The sequence below is a fragment of the Erinaceus europaeus genome, chromosome 2 (assembly GCF_950295315.1).
Source record: "Erinaceus europaeus chromosome 2, mEriEur2.1, whole genome shotgun sequence".
In the NCBI taxonomy this organism is placed as follows: Eukaryota; Metazoa; Chordata; class Mammalia; order Eulipotyphla; family Erinaceidae; genus Erinaceus; species Erinaceus europaeus.
This window is the reverse complement of record NC_080163.1, coordinates 189,184,106-189,205,733: the sequence shown is the minus strand read 5'-3', so window position 1 is coordinate 189,205,733 and position 21,628 is coordinate 189,184,106. Positions and strand designations below refer to the sequence as shown.

The 21,628-nt window shown below is 48.4% G+C and overlaps 1 protein-coding gene across 4 annotated transcripts; it reads right to left on the bottom strand.

Annotated features, from left to right (window-relative positions):
* Positions 1-1,340: 1,340 nt before the first annotated feature.
* Positions 1,341-20,984, bottom strand: LOC103126972 (cytochrome P450 2F3). 4 transcript variants are annotated; one of them, XM_007537904.3, is made up of 11 exons: positions 20,552-20,979; positions 20,360-20,446; positions 17,821-17,997; positions 17,556-17,718; positions 13,434-13,583; positions 11,962-12,122; positions 10,348-10,524; positions 7,369-7,510; positions 4,570-4,757; positions 3,828-3,969; positions 1,341-1,801 (listed from the first exon to the last, which is right to left on the bottom strand). In XM_007537904.3, the coding sequence occupies exons 3-11, from the start codon at positions 17,989-17,991 to the stop codon at positions 1,620-1,622; spliced, it is 1,476 nt and encodes a 491-aa protein (XP_007537966.1). In that variant the 5' UTR covers positions 17,992-17,997; positions 20,360-20,446; positions 20,552-20,979; the 3' UTR covers positions 1,341-1,619. The 4 variants fall into 4 exon arrangements, with proteins under 4 accessions (XP_007537966.1, XP_060041951.1, XP_060041952.1 ...); XM_060185968.1 differs by lacking the exon at positions 20,360-20,446; XM_060185969.1 differs by lacking the exons at positions 13,434-13,583; positions 20,360-20,446 and having other exon boundaries at positions 20,552-20,984.
* Positions 20,985-21,628: the final 644 nt, after the last annotated feature.

Below are 21,628 nucleotides of genomic sequence, written 5' to 3'. Positions count from 1 at the left end.
GGAGGAGCATCCGGCAGAGGAGCAGCACCCAAGCTGATGGTCTGTGCCCTGATCCCAGCCCTGTCCATTTCTGGCTGTGTGATCTTGATTAAGTCTCTGAGCCTCAGTTTGCTCATATATTGCCTTGCCTCATAGGGAGGTAGGTGTGTGTGTGTGTGTGTGTGTGTGTGTGTGTATGTATGTATGTGTGTGTATGTGTGTGTGTGTGTGTGTGTGTAGCTGGGCTTTTGGGAACCCTGAGCTTGTGAGATTTCACTGCTATTAGCCACTTAAAACAAATTTGATCACTAGTGTCACATGTACCAGTGTGATGCTCTGATTCTCTCTCTCTATTGCCTTTATTTATTGCATAGAGACAGCCAGAAATCGAGAGGGAAGGGGGAGATGGAGAGAGAGAGAGAGAGACACCTGTAGCACTACTTCACCACTTCCAAAGCTTTCCCCTTGCAGGTGGGGACAGCATAATGGTTATGCAAAAGACTCATGCCTGAGACTCCAAGGTCTCAGGTTCAATTCCCAGCAACTCCATAAGCCAGAGCTGAGCAGTGCTCTGGTCTTTCTGTTTTATTGTCTCTCCTCCACTCATTAAAATAAAATAAAATAACAACAACAATAACAACAACTCCCCATCTGCAGGGGTTCGCTTCACAAGTGGCGAAGCAGGTCTGCAGGTGTCTGTCTTTCTCTCCCCCCTCTGTCTTCCCTTCCTCTCTCCATTTCTCTGTCCTATCCAATAACAACAACATCAATAACAACAATAATAATAGCCACAACAACGACAAAAAAAACAAGGGCAACAAAAGGGAAAAAATAGCCTCCAGGAACAGTGGATTCGTGGTGCAGGCACCGAGCCCCAGCAATAACTTTGGAGGCAAAAAAAAAGTAAATAAATAAATAACAACAACAATGATGATAACAATAATAATAGCCACAACAACGATAAAAAAACAAGGGGGAACAAAAGGGAAAAAATAGCCTCCAGGAACAGTGGATTCGTGGTGCAGGCACCGAGCCCCAGCAATAACTCTGGAGGCAAAAAAAAAGTAAATAAATAAATAACAACAACAATGACGATAAGCAAGGGCAACAAAAAGGGAAAAATTAAAAATACGTATATTTTAAAATATTTTTAAATGGGGGTTCGGGCGGTAGCACAGTGGGTTAAGCATATATGGCGCAAAGCGCAAGGACCAGCATAAGGATCCCGGTTCGAGCCCCAGGCTCCCCACCTGCAGGGGTGTTGCTTCACAGGCGGTGAAGCAGGTTTGCAGGTGTCTATCTTTCTCTCCCTTCTTCCATTCTAAGGGACCCTCCTCCTTCTCTAGTTCAGCGAACACGTGTTCCAATTCAATTATATTTATTAGGACATGATACAAAAGACCCTCCTTCCCAGCCACCCCTTCTCCCCAAGTTCTTGGGTGAATCAAGGCACAGATACTCTGCCCCATTCCCCACCCCTTTCTCTGACTCTGGGGGGTACCCTGGGGGACGGGCATGGGGCAGGCACCCGGAGAGGGGGTGCGAGTGTGGCAGCGGGAGGGCTGATGATGGCAGTGCGAGCAGAGGAGGGAGGGTGGGAGGTGGGTAGGATGACCCCCGCGGAGGTGGTTGGGGGCGGGTCAGCGAGCGCGCAGGGTCAGCTGGAAAGGCCGAGGCAGGTTGCCCAGGCCGGAGCTGAGCGGGGTCAGGTCGATGTCCTCGGGTGCCCCCTGCGGCTGCAGCGAGAAGCTCTGCAGGATGGCGGTGAGGTAGAGGAAGAGCTCCATGCGCGCCAGCGACTCGCCCAGGCACAGGCGGCGTCCTGCAGAAAGGTGGGGCGGCAGGGGAGACAAGCTAAAACGGGGGCCCTCCAGCCTCCAAATTTTCAAAGGAAAAGATTCGAGATTGGCTCAGATGCAGCCACCCATCTTAAAGGGCTGAGGAAGACGCCTTGGAAGAGTATTAAGAGAAAGAACCCTCCTCATCTTTCTGTTTGAAAAAGTTGAACTGAAGCACCCTAATGGAAAAAAAAAGCCACGTAAAAGATGGACTATCTTCTTTTAAAGATGTGGACAGGGATTGGGCAAGTAATTCACATGCTTTGCATGCATTAGGCCCTGGGTTTGGTCCCCAGCATACTAAACAAACAAACAAACAAACAAATAGCCATTGAGGGAGTCCGGTGGTAGCGCAGCTGGTTAAGCGCACATGGCGCCAAGTGCAAGGACCGGCTGAAAGATCCCGGTTCGAGCCCCCGGCTCCCCACCTGCAGGGGAGTCGCTTCACAGGTGGTGAAGCAGGTCTGCAGGTGTCTGTCTTTCTCTCCCCCTCTCTGTCTTCCACTCCTCTCTCCATTTCTCTCTGTTCTATCTAACGACGACATCAATAACAACAACAATAACTACAACAATAAGAAACAAGGGCAACAAAAGGCAAAATAAATAAATATAAAAAATTAAAAAAATAAGTAAATAGCCATTGAGACACAGAGAGGTGAAATAACGTATCGATGGCCATACAACTGGGAAATGACAGGTGGGGAGATGGATACAGTCTGAAAGCCTAGATCCAACCCCCTTCCCTATATCTCTCCCTCTCCCAGCGCATCTTTGAGGCAGCACGTGACACACAGTAGGTAATATGGTGAGTTCCTTCTCTCTCTTCTCGCTCGCTCTCTCCTTCCCTTTCTCTTCCTTGCCAGTGGTTCAATAGGAAGGATTTTTTTTTCTTTCTTCCAGTAGGGGGCACACCAAAGCCAGGTATAAGTAACTATAGACTCGATTCAACCACTTCACCTAGCGGAAAGATAGGAAAGATAGATAATAACCATCTTCAGGTGAATTGATTTCCTTCTCCACATCCTTACAGTGGGATTTTATTTTTATTATTATTTTTTGTCTCGTAGGAAGTGTTGGGAGGGAGGATGAACGTCTCTGCATGTACAAAGCTGGGGATTGGCTGGGATGAAGAAGTAAGCAGAATGTCTTATAAAAATTTGGGATCGGAAAATAAAAATAAAAATATGGGATCGGGAGTTGGGTGGTGGTGCAGCGGGTTAAGCGCACGTGGCGCAAAGCCCAAGGACCCGCTTAAGGATCCCAGTTCCAGCCCCAGGCTCCCCACCTGCAGGAGAGTCACTTCACAGGCGGTGAAGCAGGTCTGCAGGTATCTGTCTTTCTCTCTCCCTCTCTGTCTTCCCCTCCTCTCTCCATTTCTCTCTGTCCTATCCAACAACAATGACATCAATAACCACAACAATGTTAAACAACAAGGGCAACAAAAGGGAAATAAATAAATATTTATTTATATTTAAATAAATAAATATAAAATTTAAAAAATATATGGGATCAGGGACCCATGTGGTTGAGTGCACATATTACAGTGCTCAAGGACATGGGTTCAGGCCCCCATTCCCCACCTGCTGAGGGTGGGAAAGATTCATGAGGGGTGAAGCAGGTCTGCAGGTGTCTCTCATTCTCTCTTTCTCTCTATCTCCGTTTCCCTTTATCCCTGTCCTATAAAAAAAAAAAAGAATACAGAGTCACAAAGTCTCTGATTCTTAGTCTTTTTTAAAAATTTATATTTATTTATTTATTTTCCCTTCTGTTGCCCTTGTTTTATTTTATTGTTGTTGTTAGATAGGACAGAGAGAAATGGAGAGAGGAGGGGAAGACAGAGGGAGAGAAAGACAGACACCTGCAGACCTGCTTCACCGACTGTGAAGGGACTCCCCTGCAGGTGGGGAGCCCGGGACTCAACCAGGATCCTTATGCCGGTCCTTGTGCTTGGCACCACATGCACTTAACCTGCTGTGCTACCGCCTAACTCCCTCTGATTCTTAGTCTTACCTGCAGAGAAGGGCATGAAGGCAGGGCTCTTTTTGAAGGACTGATTGTCATCCAGGAAATGTCCAGGGTTGAACTCTTGGGGTGTCAGGAACTGGCTGGGGTCATAGTGGACTGTGTTGAGGAGGGTGATGATATCTGTACCCTGGATAGGTGGGGAGGCAGAACCAGTGATTTATTTTCAAGGGCTAGGAGATCTTCACACTAGGATTTCCACTCTACCAGCATGGGGGGGTGTCTTGGGGTCTTGATTTGGGAGTGGTGGGTGGTGCATAGGACCATAGGTTCAGAATTGTGTGTGGGTGTCTGGGGTTCTCAGTGATGACTATTGGGAGCGGTGCTACAGGCACCTGAGGCAAGACAAGGATATGGGATACAGTCTCCTCCCCATTTGTGGGAGCAGATTGGGGGGTCCTGGGGGAAGAGTGAGAGGTATATGAAAATATTGGGTACAGGGGTTCGGGATGGGGGGATGAAGTCCCAGGCCCACAGGAGAGGGGTCCTAGGAAGACAGCCATGCCATGGAGAGGGGCCTGGGACTCAGGACAGGATTCCGTTTGTTATGAATGGACTGTAGTCCTGGAAAAGGGTTCCATTCTTGAATTCTTTTGGGGGCGGTCTCGGGAGTCTGTGGCTGGGACCTGGGTTGCCAACTTCTAAGGCCGGAATGTTCACGGTCCCAGAGCCTCAGGGGCTAGATCCCGGGGCACCCCACGGGGTCTGCCACTCCCCCCCCCCAGCACACCTTGGGGAGCAGGAAGCCGCGGAAGTTGGTGTCACGGATGACGCGGTGCGGCAGGTTCATGGGGATGACATCGGCGAAGCGCTGCACCTCGTGGATGACCGCGTCGGTGTAGGGCATGGCCTTGCGGTCCTCCATGCAGGGCAGGCGTGCACGGCCCACCACGCGGTCTATCTCTTCCTGCACACGGGCTGCGGGGCGGGATGCAGCTGGGGCCTCAGCCGGGGAGGGGGACTTGCGGGGTTGGGGGTGGTAGGGTGAGGCCCAGGGAAGGCGGCAGACCCAGGTACATGTGAAACCGAGGTCTGTGCAAGGACTACCCCCTTATAAAAGTCTATTTTATTATTATTATAATATATATATTTTTACCAGAGCACTGTTCAGCTCTGGCATATGGTGGTGCTGGGGACTGAACCTGGGACTTTGGAACCTTGGGCAGGAGAGTCTCTTTCCATAACCACTAAGCTATCTACTCCTGGACCAAAATATATTTTATTTTATTACACACACACACACACACACACACACACACACACACACACAGAGACAGAGAGAGAGAGAGAGAGAGAGATAAAGAGAGAGCCCTGCTCAGCTCTGGCTTATAATGGTGCTGGAGATTGAACCTGGGACCTCAGAGCTTCAGTCTTTTTTTTTTTAATTAATTAATTAATTAATTAATTAATTTTCCCTTTTGTTGCCCTTGTCTTTTTTTTATTGTTGTTGTAGTTAGTATTGTTGTTGTTATTGATGTTGTTGTTATTGGATAGGACAGAGAGAAATGGAGAGAGATGGGGAAGACAGAGGGGGAGAGAAAGATAGACACCTGCAGACCTGCTTCACCGCCTGTGAAGCGACTCCGACTCCCCTGCATGTGGGGAGCCGGGGGCTGGAACCGTATCCTTACTCCGGTCCTTGCGCTTTGGGCCACCTGCGCTTAACCCACTGTGCTACCGCCCGACTCCCAGAGCTTCAGTCTTTTTGTCTAAGCATTATGCTGTGTCCCCAGCTCCCCCTTTTATTTTCATTTATATTTTATTTTTTACTTATTGGATAGAGACAGAGAGAAATATTTTTTCAAAAAGAGGAATTGATGGTGGGTGAGGCTGGACAGTGGCGCACCTGGTTGAGCGCACACGTTACAGTGCACAAGGACCTGGGTTTGAGCCCCTAGTTCCCACTTGCAGGGGGAAAGCAGGGCTGCAGGTATCTCTCTGTCTCTCTTTCTCTCCATCTCCCCCTTCTTGGTTTCTGACTGTCTCTATCCAATAAAAAATAAAGATAATAGAAAAACTTAAAAATGAGAGAAATTGATAGGGGAGATAGAGATGGAGAGGGGGGCAAGGGAGACAGCATTATGGTTTTACAAAGGACTTCATTTTTTGTATTATTTTAATTTAGTAATTGGATAGAGACAGCCAGAAGTCTAGAGAAAAGGGAGTGGTAGAGAGGGAGATAGAGACAGAGAGACATCTGTGGTGTTGCTCCACCTCTTGTGTAGCTCTCCCCCTACAAGTGGGGACTGGGGGCTTGAACCTGGATCTTGTAATATGCGCATTCAACCAGGTGTACTATCACCTGGCCCCTGCAAAGGACTTTCATGCCTGAGTCTCTGAGGTCTCAGGTTTAATCCTTGGCACCACCATCAGCTAGAAGTGAGCAGTTCTCTAATTTCTGTCCCTCTGTATTTTTCACAGGCATGAAAAATTTTTTGAGAACCATTATGCTATCTCCCAGCCCTCTCTGTATCTTTTTTTCATTAAAATAAATAAAATATTAAAAAAATATAGAGAGAGAGAAAGAACCCCAGCACTGCTTCACCACTTGGGAAGCACCCCCTTGTAGGTGGGGACTGTGGCTTGAACCTGGGTCTTTGCACTGTTGTATGTGAGCTCTGCCAGATGCACCCTTGCCTGGCTGTCATCCCCCTCCCCCCTTTAAAAAATTTATTTATTTATTCATGAGAAAGATAAGAGGAGATAAAGAACCAGACATCACTCTGGTACATGTGCTGCCGGGGATCGAACTCATGGTTGCGAATCCAATGCTTTATCCACTGTGCCACCTCCCAGACCACCCCCTTTTTTTTTTTTTTTTTTTTTTTTTTAACAAGAGCACTGCTCTGGTTTATGGTGGTGCTGGGGATTGAACCTGGGACTTCAGAGCCTCAGGCATGAGAGTCTCTTTGCATAACCATTATACTATCTACCCTTCTCCCATCCTTCCTTTCTAAGGGAGCACTGCTCATCTCATGGTGGTGCTGGGGACTGAACCTGGGACTGTGGTGCCTCAGACATTAGAGTCTCTTTGCATAGCCATTATGCTACCCCATCCCTATTTATTGATCTGTTTATTTAATAGAACAGAGATAAATTGAGAGGGAATGGGGAGATAGAGAGGAAGAGAGGCAGACAGACAGACACCTGTAGACTTGCTTTACCGCTTGTGAAGCTTCCCCTCTGCAGGGTGGGGAGCCAGGACTTGAACCTGGGTCTTTGTGCATGGTAATGTATGTACTCAACCAGGTGTGCCACCTATGTGCATTTGTTTGTTTTTAATTAAGACAGAAGTATAACAGCAGTGGGGGGAGACACCCTTGCACTGAAGCTTCTTTCAATGCCACGTGGCAGAGCAGCACACTATCTAGGTGAGCTATTTCATTGCCTTCTCCACCCCTCTTGTTAAAGGAATTAATTAAATGAGGGACTAGAAGCAGGAGACAGGACCCTTCTGGTCTGCTGGGTGGGGTAGGAGGTGGAGCCTGGAGGGGGGCGGGTCTCCCACTTCCTGGGGCCCTTTGCGCACCTTGCACTTTGGGGTACTTCATGAGCACCAGGAAGGTGTGGCGCAGCGTGGTGCCCACAGTCTCGGTGCCACCGAAGAGCAGGTTGTGTGTGGTTATCAGCAGGGTATCCATGAAGAAGTGGCTCAGTGGGTCCTGCTTCTCCTGTAGGGGTGAGGGGTGCGATATGAGTTGGGACACTGAATTTGGGGCTTTGTTTTATTACTGTTAATAATAATAGTAATAATCTTTCCATCAGGATTACTACTGGGATGCAGTGCTTGCATCGCTCCACCTTTTTTTGGTGGCCTCTGCTTTGTTTTGATAGAGACAAGAGAGTGAGAGAAACAGAGATAAAGGAAGACACCTCCAGTACTGCTTCACCACTTGTGAAGTTTTTCCCCTGCGGATGGGGACTGGGTCCTTGAACCCGAGTCATTGTGCATGGTAACAGTTGTGTTCTACCAAGTGTGCCAGCCTGGCCTCAGGGTCTACTTTATATATATATATATATATATATATATATATATTTTTTTTTTTTTTTTCCTCCTCCAGGGTTATTGCTGGGCTCGGTGCCTGCACCATGAATCCACTGCTCCTGGAAGCCATTTTTTTTCCCCTTTTGTTGCCCTTGTTGTAGCTTTGCTGTGGTTATTATTATTGCCCTTGTTGACACAATTCGTTGTTGGATAGGACAGAGAGAAATGGAGAGAGGAGGGGAAGACAGAGAAGGGGAGAGAAAGATAGACACCTGCAGACCTGCTTCACTGCCTGTGAAGTGACTCCCCTGCAGGTGGGGAGCCGGGGGCTCGAACCGGGATCCTTACTCCGGTCCCTGAGCTTTGCGCAACATGCGCTTAACCCATTGCACCACCGCCCGACCCCCATATATATATATATTTTAAGATTTACTTATTAAAGAGGGTTGGGTGATGGCGCCCTTGGTTAAGTATACACGTTGCCATGAGCAAGGAGCTGGGTTTGAGTTCTCACTCCCCACATGCAGTGGGGGAAGCTTCACCAGCGGTGAACCAAGTACTGCAGGTGTCTCTATGTCTCTTCTCCATCTCCCTCCCTCAATTTCTCTCTGCCCTTTCAAATAAGAGAGAGAGAGAGAGAGAGAAAAGGAGAGAAAAAAGGAAAAAGTGACTTCCAGGAGCAGTGGATTCATTGTGCAGGCACTGCACATCAGTGATAAACTTTGTGGGGGGGAAAAAGATTATTAGAGAGAAAGAGGACAGGATCACTGTGCCAGGATCGAATTCAGGACTCGATGCAGCTTTTCATTTTTTTTCTTTCATCCGTTCTCTCCTCTTCCCTTTTCTTTTTGTTAGTGCTACTCAGCTCAGCTTAGGGTGGTGCAGAGGTTTGAACCTGGGACTTAAGAGCCTCAGGAATTTCTTGAAAGAAAGTCTCTTTTGGGAGTCGGACGGTAGCACAGTGGGTTAAACACATGTGGCATAAGCGCAAGGACCGGTGTAAGGATCCTGGTTCAAGCCCCTGGCTCCCCACCTGCAGGGGAGTCACTTCACAGGTGGTGAAGCAGGTCTGCATGTGTCTATCTTTCTCTCCCCCTGTCTTCCCCTCCTCTCTCCATTTCTCTCTGTCCTAACAACGACTACATCAGTAACAAGAACAATAATAACTACAACAATAAAACAAGGGCAACAAAAAGGGAATGAATAAATATTTTTTCGGGGTCAGACGGTGGCGCAGTGGGTTAAGTGCACGTGGCACAATGCGCAGGGACCGGCATAAGGATCCCGGTTCGAGCCCCCAGCTCCCTACCTGCAGGGGAGTCGCTTCACAGGCGGTGAAGCAGGTCTGCAGGTGTCTATCTTTCTCTCCTCCTCTCTCTCTGTCTTCCCCTCCTCTCTCCATTTCTCTCTGTCCTATCCAACAACAAAGCAACGTCAACAATGGCAATAATAACCTCAACGAGGCTGCAACAACTAGGGCAACAAAAAGGGGGAAAAATGGCCTCCAGGTGCGGTGGATTCATGGTGCAGGCACCGAGCCCAGCAATAACCCTGGAGGGAAAAAAAAAAAAAGAAAAAAATATTTATTCATTCCCTTTTTGTTGCCCTTGTTGGTAGTTATCATTGCTGTTGTTATTGATGTCGTCATTGTTGTTGGATAGGACAGAGAGAAATGGAGAGAGGAGGGGAAGACAGAGAGGGGAGAGAAAGACAGACATCTGCAGACCTGCTTCACCGCCTGTGAAGCAACTCCCCTGCAGGTGGGGAGCCGGGAGCTCGAACCGAGATCTTTACGTTGGTCCCTGTGCTTTGCACCCTGTGCACTTAACCCAGTGTGCTACTGCCTGGCCACCCAAAAGTGTTTTTTTCAAGGGGCAGGTGGTGGTGCAGCCAGTAGAGCATATATGCTACCATACACAAGGACCCAGGTTCCAGCCCCCAGACCCCACTTGCAGGGAGCAGGCTTCACCAGTGAAGCAGGTATCTCTTTTTCTCTCTTTCTATCTCCCCTTCCCTCTCAGTTTCTCTGTAAAAAAAAGACTTTTGCAGAACCACTATGCTATCCCACCCACTAGCCCCCACCTTATGCAGTTTTAACCACTGCACGCTCTCCTGGGCAGCTGGGTTTGGGTTCTGAACCTACCCTGCTTCCTACAGACTGCACAACTACTTCTGAGCTTGGATTAAGTCCCTTGGACTTGGTTTTCTTTCCTGGGGGAGCTGGGTAAAGGCAGAGGTGGAGAGAACATTAGCTCCAGGGCCCACAATTAACATCTCACCCAGAACATTGGGGAGTTCTTAATGAGCAGTTAACTGGAGGTGGCCCCAAATAAATGGCTCAGGGCTCCACCCAGTGGTAGCCTGGTGCTCCAAATTCATGTTCACCTGGGCCTGAGAGACTACACTTAGACCCTCTCTATCTGTGGCCCTCGTGGGGAGAGGGGATGGTGGTGGTGGTGGTGGTGGTGGTGGTGAGTGCAGCTGCAGGTCAGAGCAGAGATGGGACTCCCAGGCTGGGCTCACCTGTGCTATCTTGGTGAGGAAGCAGTCGATGAAGTCACGGGGAGAGCTGGGGTCCAGAGAGGTCTGGTGCTCTTGGACAATGCCAGCGATCAGATCCTTCATGCGCCCATAGTTCTGGAAGAGGCGTCGGTGTGGTCCGGGGACCCAGTCCAGCAGGTTTGGGAAGATGTTGTACATCTAGGGGGGCAGAGTGGGAGGGATTCGTAGAAGCTGGCAGACAGGGTGCATGTTAGGGGGTAGTGGTGGTGGTCAGTAAGGTTTGGAGTGACAGGATGGCAATCTTTTTTATCATAAGGAAGTTCTTTAAAAAATGTTTTTATTTATTCATTGTTGCATAGATACAGAGAGAAATTGAGAGGGAAGGGAGAGACAGGGAGACACTTGCAGCCCTGCTCCACTGCTTGTGAAGCTTTCCCCTCTACAGGCGGTGACTAGGGGCTTGAACCTGCACCCCAGGTGGCAGTCATTATGTTTTTATTATTATTATTTTTTAAATTCTAGCTCTCTGTGATAATTTGAGAGAAATTGAGAGGGAAGGGGGAGAGGGAAAGGAGAGGGAAAGGGAGGGCAAAAGACCTGTAGCTTTACCATTGGTATACTTTATCACTGCTCCCCATTTTTCTTTTCTTTCTTCCTTCTCTTTTTCTTCTTTTTAAAGATCTTTATAGTCTTTCTACATTTCTGGTTTTTAAATTTTGTTTCTTTATTTTCCCTTTTGTTGCCCTTGTGTTTTATTGTTGTTGTAGTTATTGATGTCGTAATTGTTAGATAGGACAGAGAGAAGTGGAGAGAGGAGGGGAAGGTAGAGAGGGAGAGAGAAAGATAGACACCTGCAGACCTGCTTTACCGCTTGTGAAACGACTCCCCTGCAGGTGGGCTCCAACAGCTATACTTATGCCTGTCCTTGCGCTTTGTGCCACGTGTGCTTAACCTGCTGCTCTACTGCCCTACTCCCAAATTTGTTTCATTTGATAGGATAGGTGGAGCAAGGAAGGCGAGGGAGAGAGGGAGAGAGGAAGATAGACAACTGCAGACCTGTTTCACCTGTGAGGAGGCGCAGCTCTGCAGTTGGGGAGCAGGGACTCCTTGAGCATGGTAACGTGTGCTCAACCAGGTGAACCACTGACTGGTCCTTTTTTATTTTTACTTTTTAAATTGTTGGATAGAAACAGAGAAATTGAAAGGGGAAGGGGAGATCGAGAGACACCTGCACCCTTGCTTCACCACTTGTGAAGCTTTCCCCTTGCGGGTGGGGACCAAGAGTGTGAACCCAGGGCCTTGCGCACTGTAATGTGTGCGCTTAACTGCTACCACTTGGCCAATTTTACCAGAGCTCAGCTCAGGCTGTGGTGGTGTGTGGGGTTGAGCCTGAGACTTTAGAGCTTCAGGCACGAAAGTCTTTTTTAGAACCATTATGCTGTTCCCCCAGCCCCAGAGTTTGGCAAGATATAATAGGTTTCCGAGAGTGGACTGGGGCTCTGTGCAGGGGATGCTGTGGAGTGGGCGGGACCACAAAAGGGGCGTGACCTACAAGAAGGGGGTTCTTACCCCCTTTGTCCTCTCATTACATGCAATCCCCAGGCCCCTCCACTGCCCCCAACTTGGCCTCCTGACCTCGCCCCAGGGGCTGCTCATGATCTGGAAGTTGTCGTTGATGAGTTGGATGATGGTGAGCAGGCGCTCGTCCTCGTACTCGAAGCGGCTGCCGAAGAGCACGGAGCAAATGATATTGGACACTGAGCGGCTCAGCACAAACGTGGGGTCGAAGGGCTCACCTGCGGGTGGGGAGTGGCCTGGGTTAGGGGCCACAGCTCCAGCACCAGATGGCAGACCAGGCTGCTCAGGTAACACAATACACCGTACACAAAATGCAGTATAGCAGCTGGGGAATTAGTATAGCGGTTATGCAAAAAGACTTTTACTAGGGAAAGAGATAGACTGGGGTATGGATCGACCTGTCAACGCCCATGTTCAGTGGAGAAGCAATTACAGAAGCCAGGCCTCCCACCTTCTGTACCCCATACAGATCTTTGGTTTATACTCCCAGAGGGATAAAGAATAGGAAATCTTCCAGTGGAGGAGGGGATGGGATATGGCATTCTGGTGGTTGGAATCATATAGAATTGTACCCGTTTTATTCCACAATCTTGTTGACCATTAATTTTTTAAAATTATTTTTTATATTTATTTATTTTCCCTTTTGTTACCCCCCTTTTTTTATATTGCTGTTGTAGTTATTATTCTTGTTGTTATTGATGTCGTTGTTGGATAGAACAGAAAGAAATGGAGAGAGGAGGGGAAGACAGAGAGGGGGAGAGAAAGATAGACACCTGCAGACCTGCTTCACTGCGTGTGAAACGACTCCCTTGCAGGTGGGGAGCCCCGGTTCGAACCAGAATCCTTACGCCAGTCCTTGCAGTTTGTGCCACGTGAGCTTAGCCGGCTGTGCTACTGCTCGACTCCCTTTTGTTGACCATTATTAATTCACTAATAATAATAAAAAGAAATTAAAAAATAAGAAAACACAAAGCAGAACTTGGACTCAGTTTGGTGTATTGCACCAAAGTTAAAGACTCCTGGGTGAAGGGGGAGGGTTCAGGTTCTGGAACATGATGACAGAGAAGGACCTAAGTGGGTTGAATTGTTATGTGGAAAACAGAAATGTTACACACGTACAAACTACTGTATTTTACTATTGACTGTAAATCATTAAGATTTAGCCCCCCCCAATAAAGAAAAAAGAAAAAGGCTTTCATGCTGGAGGTTCCCTTGTCAGTTCCCCCGCACCACCATCAGCCAGAGCTGAGCAGTGTTCTGGTATAAAAAATATAAATATATATTCCAGAGCCGTGTATATATGTAGTACTGCTGAGTAACTTCCTGGTCCAATTTTTATTCACTTTCTCTATTTTTTTTTTAGAAAGATAGAATGGAACTGGGGAGATGGCATTAGTGGTTGTGCAAAAAGACTTTTCATGCCTGAGGCTCTAAAGGCCCAGGTTCAATCCCCAGCACCATAAGCCAAAGGTCTGTTAAAAAAGAAGAAAAACAAAAAGAGAAGAAGATTGCACTTGGGGAATCCCAACCTTTAGTTTTCCGAAGCTCCGCCAGGAGGAAGCTGCCTTCCTCCAGGATCCGCTCCTCTATGCTTCTCTTCCCTACCCCGAAGTTGCGCAGAATTTGCACCGAGAACTTCCTCAAGGCCTTCCACCGCTCTCCATTGGAGAAGGCGATGCCTAGGAGAGGAGAGGAGGGGTCTGCTCAACCAGTTCCTGGGACCACTGGCTGCTGAGTTTTCTGGGAGATTGGGAGTATGCAGTTGATCCCAGTTATTCCAGTAAGCATCCTGTGGTTCTTCAGTCTGAGCTTTGTAATAAGAATAAATAGAACTGGGGAGACAGTATAATGGTTATGCAACAATAACAACCAAACCAAAACAAAAAAGACAACCCTTTCATACCTGAGGCACCAAAAGTCCCAAGTTTAATCCCCAGCACCACCATAAACCAGAACTGAGCAGTACTTTGGTAAGAACAACAATGCACTGAAAGGTCCTCTGACTGAAACAGGAGGGAAAAAATGGTCGAGGGTCTCGGTGGTGGCATAAGTGGTAAAGCACACAGTCACAGTGCAAGGACCTGGGTTCAAGGCCCTGGTCCCCACCTGCAGGAGGGAAGCAGGTTGTAGGCATCTCTCCTTTTCCTCTCTCACTCACCCTGTTTCTTTGTCTATATCATAAGTAAAAAATAATTTTAAAAGATTGATTTATTTATTAAATGAGAAAAAGAAATGGAAGCTTGAGGTCCTGAGTTCAGTCCCTGGCACTGCAGAGTGTTGATTTGGCCTCTTTTTCTCCCCTATCCCATGAAATAAAATAAGAAAAATTTAAAATTAAGCATGACCTGGGAGGTGGTCCAGTGGAGAGAACATAGGCTTCTCAAGCATGAAGTCCTGAGTTCGATCCTTGCCATTGTATGTACCAGAGTAACATTCTAGCACTCTCTCTTAAATGTTTATTTATTTTATTTATAGGACAGAGAGAAATTGAGAGGGGATAGGGAGATGAAAAGAGACACCTGCAGCACTTTTTAAAAAATTATTCCCTTTTTGTTGCCCTTGTTGTTTTATTGTTTTAGTTATTATTGTTGTCATCATTGTTGGATAGGATAGAGAGAAATGGAGAAAGGAGGGGAAGAGAAAGATAGACACCTGCAGACCTCCTCGAACCAGAATCCTTAACCCACTGCGCTACAGCCGGACCCCCCTAGCACTTCTTAACCATTTGTGAAGTTTTTCATCCACAGGTGGGGATCAGGGACTTGAACCAAGGTCTTTGGACATGGTGTTATGGGTGCTCAACTGCTCAACTGGGTGTGTCACTTCTCTTCCCTCTTACCCTGTATCTAAAAGAAAATGTGGGGAAGCTGTGGGACTGGGGTTGAGCATGGCGCGGACCACCTGTGAAAACAGTGCCCAAAGGCACAGCCACCCTGTCAGCCTCCCCTAACTGGGGTTGAGCAAGGTGGGGGGTCGGCCTGTGGGAACTGTCTCCCTGTTCGTCTCCCCAGCCTGGCAAAGACCCCACACTCCTGAGCACAATAGCCCACAACCAGTCCCCAAACTGGTTGGTCTGCTTACCCAGACAGTTACCATAAGTCCCCTCACCACTTGCCTGTCTCCCGCTCCTCTAAGCCTATATGGCTCAATCTCTCCTGCCCATTGTTAGTCCCCCTTCCCCCATGCTTACTAAAGAATCCACCTTTCTCATTCCTCTGACCACTCATCCAACCACTACTGGAAAAACCCTCATCCTTCCCCACCCCCTTGCTGCTTTGACCATATATGGTGTAAACAAGTTACTTCCCTATACCACTCCTTAACCCCCCCCCCCTGCTTTGGGGGGGGATGGTCCAGCGTTAGTGCAGCGGGTTGAGCGCAGGTGGCGCAAAGCCCAAGGAGGATCCCAGTTCGAGCCCCCGTCTCCCGAGCCCCCCGTCTCCCCACCTGCAGGGGGTTTGCTTCACAGGGGGTGAAGCGGGTCTTCTTTCCCCCTCTCTGTCTTCCCCTCCTCTCTTCATTTTTCACTGTCCTATCCAACAACGACAACATCATCAAAACCAATAACTACAACAATTAAAAAAAAAATTAACAAGGAAAACAAAATGAAAAATAAATAATTAAAAAAATTTTTTAAAAAAGCTCAAGACCAGCGTAAGGATTCCTGTTCGAGCCCTGGGCTCCCCACCTGCAGGGGAGTTGCTTCACAGGTGGTGAAGCAGGTCTGCAGGTGTCTTTCTTTCCCCCCTCTCTGTCTTTCCCTCCTCTCTCCATTTCTCTCTGTCCTATCCAACAATGAACGACATCAACAACAAAAATAATAAGTAAGGCTATAACAACAAGGGCAACAAAAGGGGAAATAAAATGGCCTCCAGGAGCAGTGGATTCATGGTGTAGGCCCTGAGCCCCAGCAATAACCCTAGAGGCAAAAACAACAACAACCCTGCTTTCCTGCTCAATAAACAGACTGTTCACCAACACCTGGTGATCTCTTGTTGTGTCACTAGCCACAGACACTGAGAAAAACCCAGTAATGCTCACTCCTGCTGCCTTGAGGTATACCCTCCCTCGCACCCGTTTCTGGTGGCCAGCAAAATGGGCACGCTGGAAGTTTATGCCTGAGAGAGCCCCCCCCCCCCCACAAGAGTCCGGCAAAAACAGTGAGTTCTGGGGACACAGAATAATGGTTATTTGAAAGACACTAATGTCCAAGGCTCTTGAGTTCCCAGGTTCAAACCTTAGCACCACCATAAGCCAAAGCTGAGCAGTGCTCTGGTCTATCTCCATCTTTCCCTTTGTATCTCTCTCACTAAAATAAATAAAAGAAAACAATTATTGTAAAAATATTTTATTTAATTATTATTGGATAGAGACAGAGAGAAATTGAGAGGGGAGGGGGGTAGAGAGAGAGATAGACACCTGCAGTACTGCTTCACCATTTGTGAAGCTTTCACCCTGCAGGTGGGGACCAGGGGCTTAAACCTAGGACCCTGCACACTGTAGCATGTGCACTAACTAGGCGTGCCACCAGTTGGCTCCCCAACAATGATTTTTCTTTTTATTGGCTAAAGAACAGAGAGAAATTAAGAGGAACAAGAAGTAGGAAGAGACACCTACAGCACTGCTTCACTGCATGTAAAGCTTCCCCCCTGTAGGTGGAGTTTAGGGGCTTGAACCTGGGTCCTAGGACACTATAACGTGTGCTCAACCAAGTACACCACCATCTGGTCACCAGATAGCAATGAAAATTTTAAAAAGTACTGGGGCTGGGGAGATAGCATAGTCTTTATGCAAAAAGACTCATGCCTGAGGCTCCAAAATTCTAGATTAAGTCTCCCCCACCAGCACCACCAAAAGTCAGAGTTGAGCAGTGTTCCAGACACTCTCTCTCTTCTTCAGATATATATATCCATGAAGAAGATAGGCAGAGAGAGAAAGAATCAGAACCAGACATTGCTCTGGTACGTGTGCTGCCAGGTATTGAACTTGGGACCTCATGCTTGTGAGTCCAGTGCTTTATCCACTGTGCTACCTCCCAGACCACCTTAATATATTTCTTATTTTAGATGCAGACAGAGAAATTGAGAAGGATGGGAGAGATAGGGAGAGAAAGAGAGAGGGAGAGCGAGAGGCGTCTGCAGTATTGCTCTATCACTTGGGAAGCTTTCCCCCTGCAGGTGGGGACTGGGGTGCTGGCAACCACCCACCCCCTTGGTGTCTCTTTCTCTGTTACCTCTCGCTCATTAAAATAAAACAAATAATGTGCGGTCTAGAATGTTCCTAGCTATGACCAAAGAATGCAAGCTCATACCTACAGGGATGCAGAGGTTACAAAGACTCCTGAACTGAATATAGGCCCCAGATCAAATTGATGGGTTTTACAGTTGATGGTATTTATATACTTTCCCCAGATTTGGGAGCTACTTTCTTCCCTGATCTTGGGTCCTTACTCCCAGAGGGATAAAGAATAGGAAAGTTTCCAGTGGAGGGGACAGGATATGGAACTCGGGTGGTGGGAAATACGTGGAATTTTGTCCCTCTTATCCTATGGTTTTGTTGATATTTTCTATTTCATAAATAAATTAAAAAGTAAAACAATTACAACAAATAACCCTATCCTGGGGGTGGAGGCAGAAGGGGGCGGTGCTTACCGTTGCCCTTGGTGAAGTTGAAGAAGACAGGATAGTCCCCACGGCCGCTGAACTCCTCCCCCTGGTCCACAAGGGCCTCCTTCACCGCCTGGTACCCGCTGAGCACCACCACGCGGCGCGGGCCCAGGTGCACCGTGTACACTGCGCCGTACTCCTTGCTGAGCTGGGGTGGGACGAGAGGGAAGGCACAAATCACAGGAGATCTCTGGCCTCCCTCCCCCCAATCTCCCCTTTCACCTCCTCAAGCCCGGGCCCTGCCTGGCACCTTGGTGAGGGAGCTCAGCATGTCCTGGGAGCGCAGTTGCAGCAGGTTCCCGAGCAGAGGGAGCGGCCTGGGGCCAGGGGGTAGGCGGCCTTTGCCCCTGGAGCCCAGCGTCAGGAAGAGGAAGACCAGTGCCAGGAGCGCCAGCAGCACCGCGGTGCTAAAGCTGTCCATGGGGGGCTGCTGGGGGACGAGGGGGAAAGGGCCTTGCTGGGGGGAGTGTCTTCACTTACCTTCCTCTGCTCCTTCTGGAACCTGCCTTCCCCAAGCCCACCCTGGATATGGGGGTAGAGGGAGAGCGGGAGGGGAGGAGCTGGACTCCACCTGCAGGGGGGGGGAAGTTTCACCAGCCATATGTGTATATGTCTTGTCTGTCTGTCTTTCTCTTCCACCTGCCTGGATCTTTCACCTATTTGTCAGTCAGTGGTATTTATTTATTTAGGATAGAAACAGAGAAATTGGGAGTCAGGTGGTAGCACAGCGGGTTAAGCGCATGTGGCGCAAAGCGCAAGGACTGGTGTAAGGATCCCAGTTCAGCCCCGATCCCCACCTGCAGGGGAGTCGCTTCACAGGCGGTGAAGCAGGTCTGCAGGTGTCTTATCTTTCTCTCCCCCTCTCTGTCTTCCCCTCCTCCTCTCTCCATTTCTCTCTGTCCTATCTATCAACCGGCATCAATAACAACAGTAACTACAACAGCAATAAAGAAAAACAAGGGCAACAAAAGGGAAAATAAATAAATATAAAATAAAAAAATAAAAAAGAAACAGAAATTGAGAGGAGAAAGGGAGAGAGGGAGAGAGAAGAGACAGAGAGGTGGTGCACCTGATTAAGTGCACATATTACAATGCAGAAGGACCCAGGTTTGAGCTCGCGGTCCTCACCTGAAGGGGGGAAGCTTCACGAGTGGTGAAGCAGTGCTGCAGGTCTCTCTCTGTCTCTCTCCCTCTCTATCACCCCCTTCCCTCTCAATTGCTGGCTGTCCCTATCCAACAAATAAATAAATAAATAAATAAAAATTCTATTCCTGGGAGACTAGCTTCAAGCCCTCCCCCCCCCAAATAATAATAAAAAAGCCTGCATGGCAAGAAAAAATTCTTAATAAAAAGAGGGAGAGAGAAAGATAAAAACACCTTTAGACCGACTTCACCACTTGCGAAGCTTTCCCCCACCTCCCTACAGTGGGTGAGCAGGAGCTTGAACCCAGGTCCTTCTGCACTGTAATGTATGTGCTCAATAGGTATGTCACCACCAACCCCTAATTTTTAAAGAACATTTTATTTACTTATTAGATAGATACTAATTATTTACTAATTAGTTCAGAGGGGAGGGGGAAATAAGGAGAGAGACATCTGCAGCACTGCTTCATCGCTCATGAAGCTTTCTCCCTGCAGGTGGGGATGAGGGGCTTGAACCTGGGTCCTTGTGTATTTTAACATGTGCTATGGGATGTGCCACTGCTCAGCCCAACTCAGTAAACAAATCTTAAACAATGATAATAAAAAAGAGGTGGAGACCCATGTTCAGTGGGGAAGCAATTACAGAAGCCAGACCTTCTACCTTCTGCAACCCACAATGACCCGGGGTCCATGCTCCCAGAGGGATAGAGAATGGGAAAGCTATCAGGGGAGGGGATGGGAAATGGAGATTGGGTGGTGGGAATTGTGTGGAATTGTACCCCTCCTACCCTATGGTTTTGTTAATTAATCCTTTCTTAAATAAAAAATTAAAAATTAAAAATTAAAAAAAAAAAAGAGGTGGAGAGAGAGAAGCTAATATGGGGAAGGAGGGGGAGGTGGATGGGCAGTGGGAAGGACAGAAAAAGGTAGGGAGACAAAAAACAGGCAGAGATTGTGTAAAATGCTTATAAAAAAAAGCTTATAGGAACAGAGACAGAGTAGGAAAAGTGATATAGAGAGATACATTGTGACAGATTGATAGCCAGAGACATACACATGGAAATAATGAGGGATAGGGAGAGTTAGCTATGTGTCTACAGGTATATGCCTAGCTGTCATCCAATCATTTATTGGTCTACCTCTCTTTTAAAAATATGTAATTTATTTATTTATTGCCACCAGGGTTATACCTGAGGCTTGATGCCATCACTACAAATCTATTGGTTCTGGAGGCCATCTTCCCTTCCTACTTCTTCTTTTATTAGCTAGGACAGATAAAAATTGAAAAGGGAGGGAGGGGTAGGGAAAGAGAAAGAGAGATACCTGTAGACCTGTTTCAGTGATTGTGAAGCCCTTCCCCCCATCCCTGCAGGTGGGGAGCAGGGGCTCCAGCCCAGGTCCTTGCACTCAAGTGGGTGCATCACCACCAGGCTCCTTATTTAACTTGAGAGAGAGTTGCCATTTGTAGATGACACTTCAACAACACAGAGACCCCTGTACCCAGCTCTGGGAGCTCTGAAAGGCTTGTCAACAGAACCAGCAGGGTCCCAGAGAGAAAACCCCAGAGACCCTGGGAAATGGGGTGCTGGGACCTGTGACCCCCCCCCTCCTGAGGGCACCCCATTGCTCTCATGCAGCTGTTTTACCTACTGTGCCTCAGGGGAGGTGAGCTGTGCTGGTGAGTGGGCTGGCCTGGCTGCTGCAGATGTGTACCCCACAGCTCTGGGTGTGCCCTGGAGGCCAGGCTGCCTTAAATCATCTGTTTACCCCTCCTGCCTCTTTTCTCCCCCCTCACCCCCTCCACCTTTATTTAATCTCCTCCCATCTTCCTGCCTCACCTTGACTGTGGCAGGGACTCCTGCCAGCTGGAAGACAGCCCCCTGTGGGGTGGGGTCCTCCTGCATCCATGATCCTTGGGTTGACTTGGGGAGGGTCTTGGTTTGTGGGGCTCTGGCTAAGGGTTGGGTCTGGCTGACATGAGTGAACTCCCTCTGGCGCTTTTGGGCTCTGGCTTCAGCTTCAAGGCAGTCTCCACTCCCTTGAACTTGGGCTAATCACATAGTGCTGCCTAGGGCCAGTGCTTTCTCTCTGTTTTCCTGTTTCACTGTTCTTTGAGTCACCCTAAATCTCTCCAGGGTCATCTCTGGAGTTCTGCCCGTGTCTCTCTCTGCCTCTGGGTTGTTCATTTCTCTGTGTCTCTGTCCCTTTTGGCCCCCAGTCTCCCTCTGAGTCTTCCTCTGTGCTACAATCTCTCTCTCTCTCTCTCTCTCTACACACACACACACATACACACACACACACACACATACCCCACACGTCTCTTCTTCAGTAACTGCTTCTCTTGCCTCTCTGAGTCAGTTTTTCTCTCCTTCCCTCCTTCCTCTTGCTCCTCAGGTTGTAGAGTGTAGAGCCTGGGAAGGAAGGAGGGTCGCAGAGAAGATGTTTTGAGAGGTTCAAGGAGAAATAACTACCCTGCACAGCCCCACCCCCACCCCACACCCCCTACCCCCCACACCCCACAGCCATCAAATCTGTTCTGGCTCCTGCCCCAGGAATTTCTCTTGGTTACCCAACTCCTGGCTGGCTCTGGGGAGCTTGGTTGCCAGAACCTGGGGATGGACTGGGGCTCCCAGGCCTGGGTTGGGGGTGGAGGCCAGGAGAATTCCTCAGGGCAAAAGTCTGGAAGGTCTGTGAGTGGACACCATGTTTGCTAGTCCCAGGGGGTTGGGTGGGGGAGGAAGTGCTTGGAGGGGCGGAGAATCCCAGGCTTGTGCTATTTGTTCAAACCCTGCAGGGGCGGTTGGGGCAGGTAAAGGAGTAAAGGGGTGATGATGGGATTATAAATCTCTAATTTCTTTGGCATCTGGAGGAGGGAGTGGTACTGGCTCCATCTGGAACCCAAGAGCTGTTTTCAG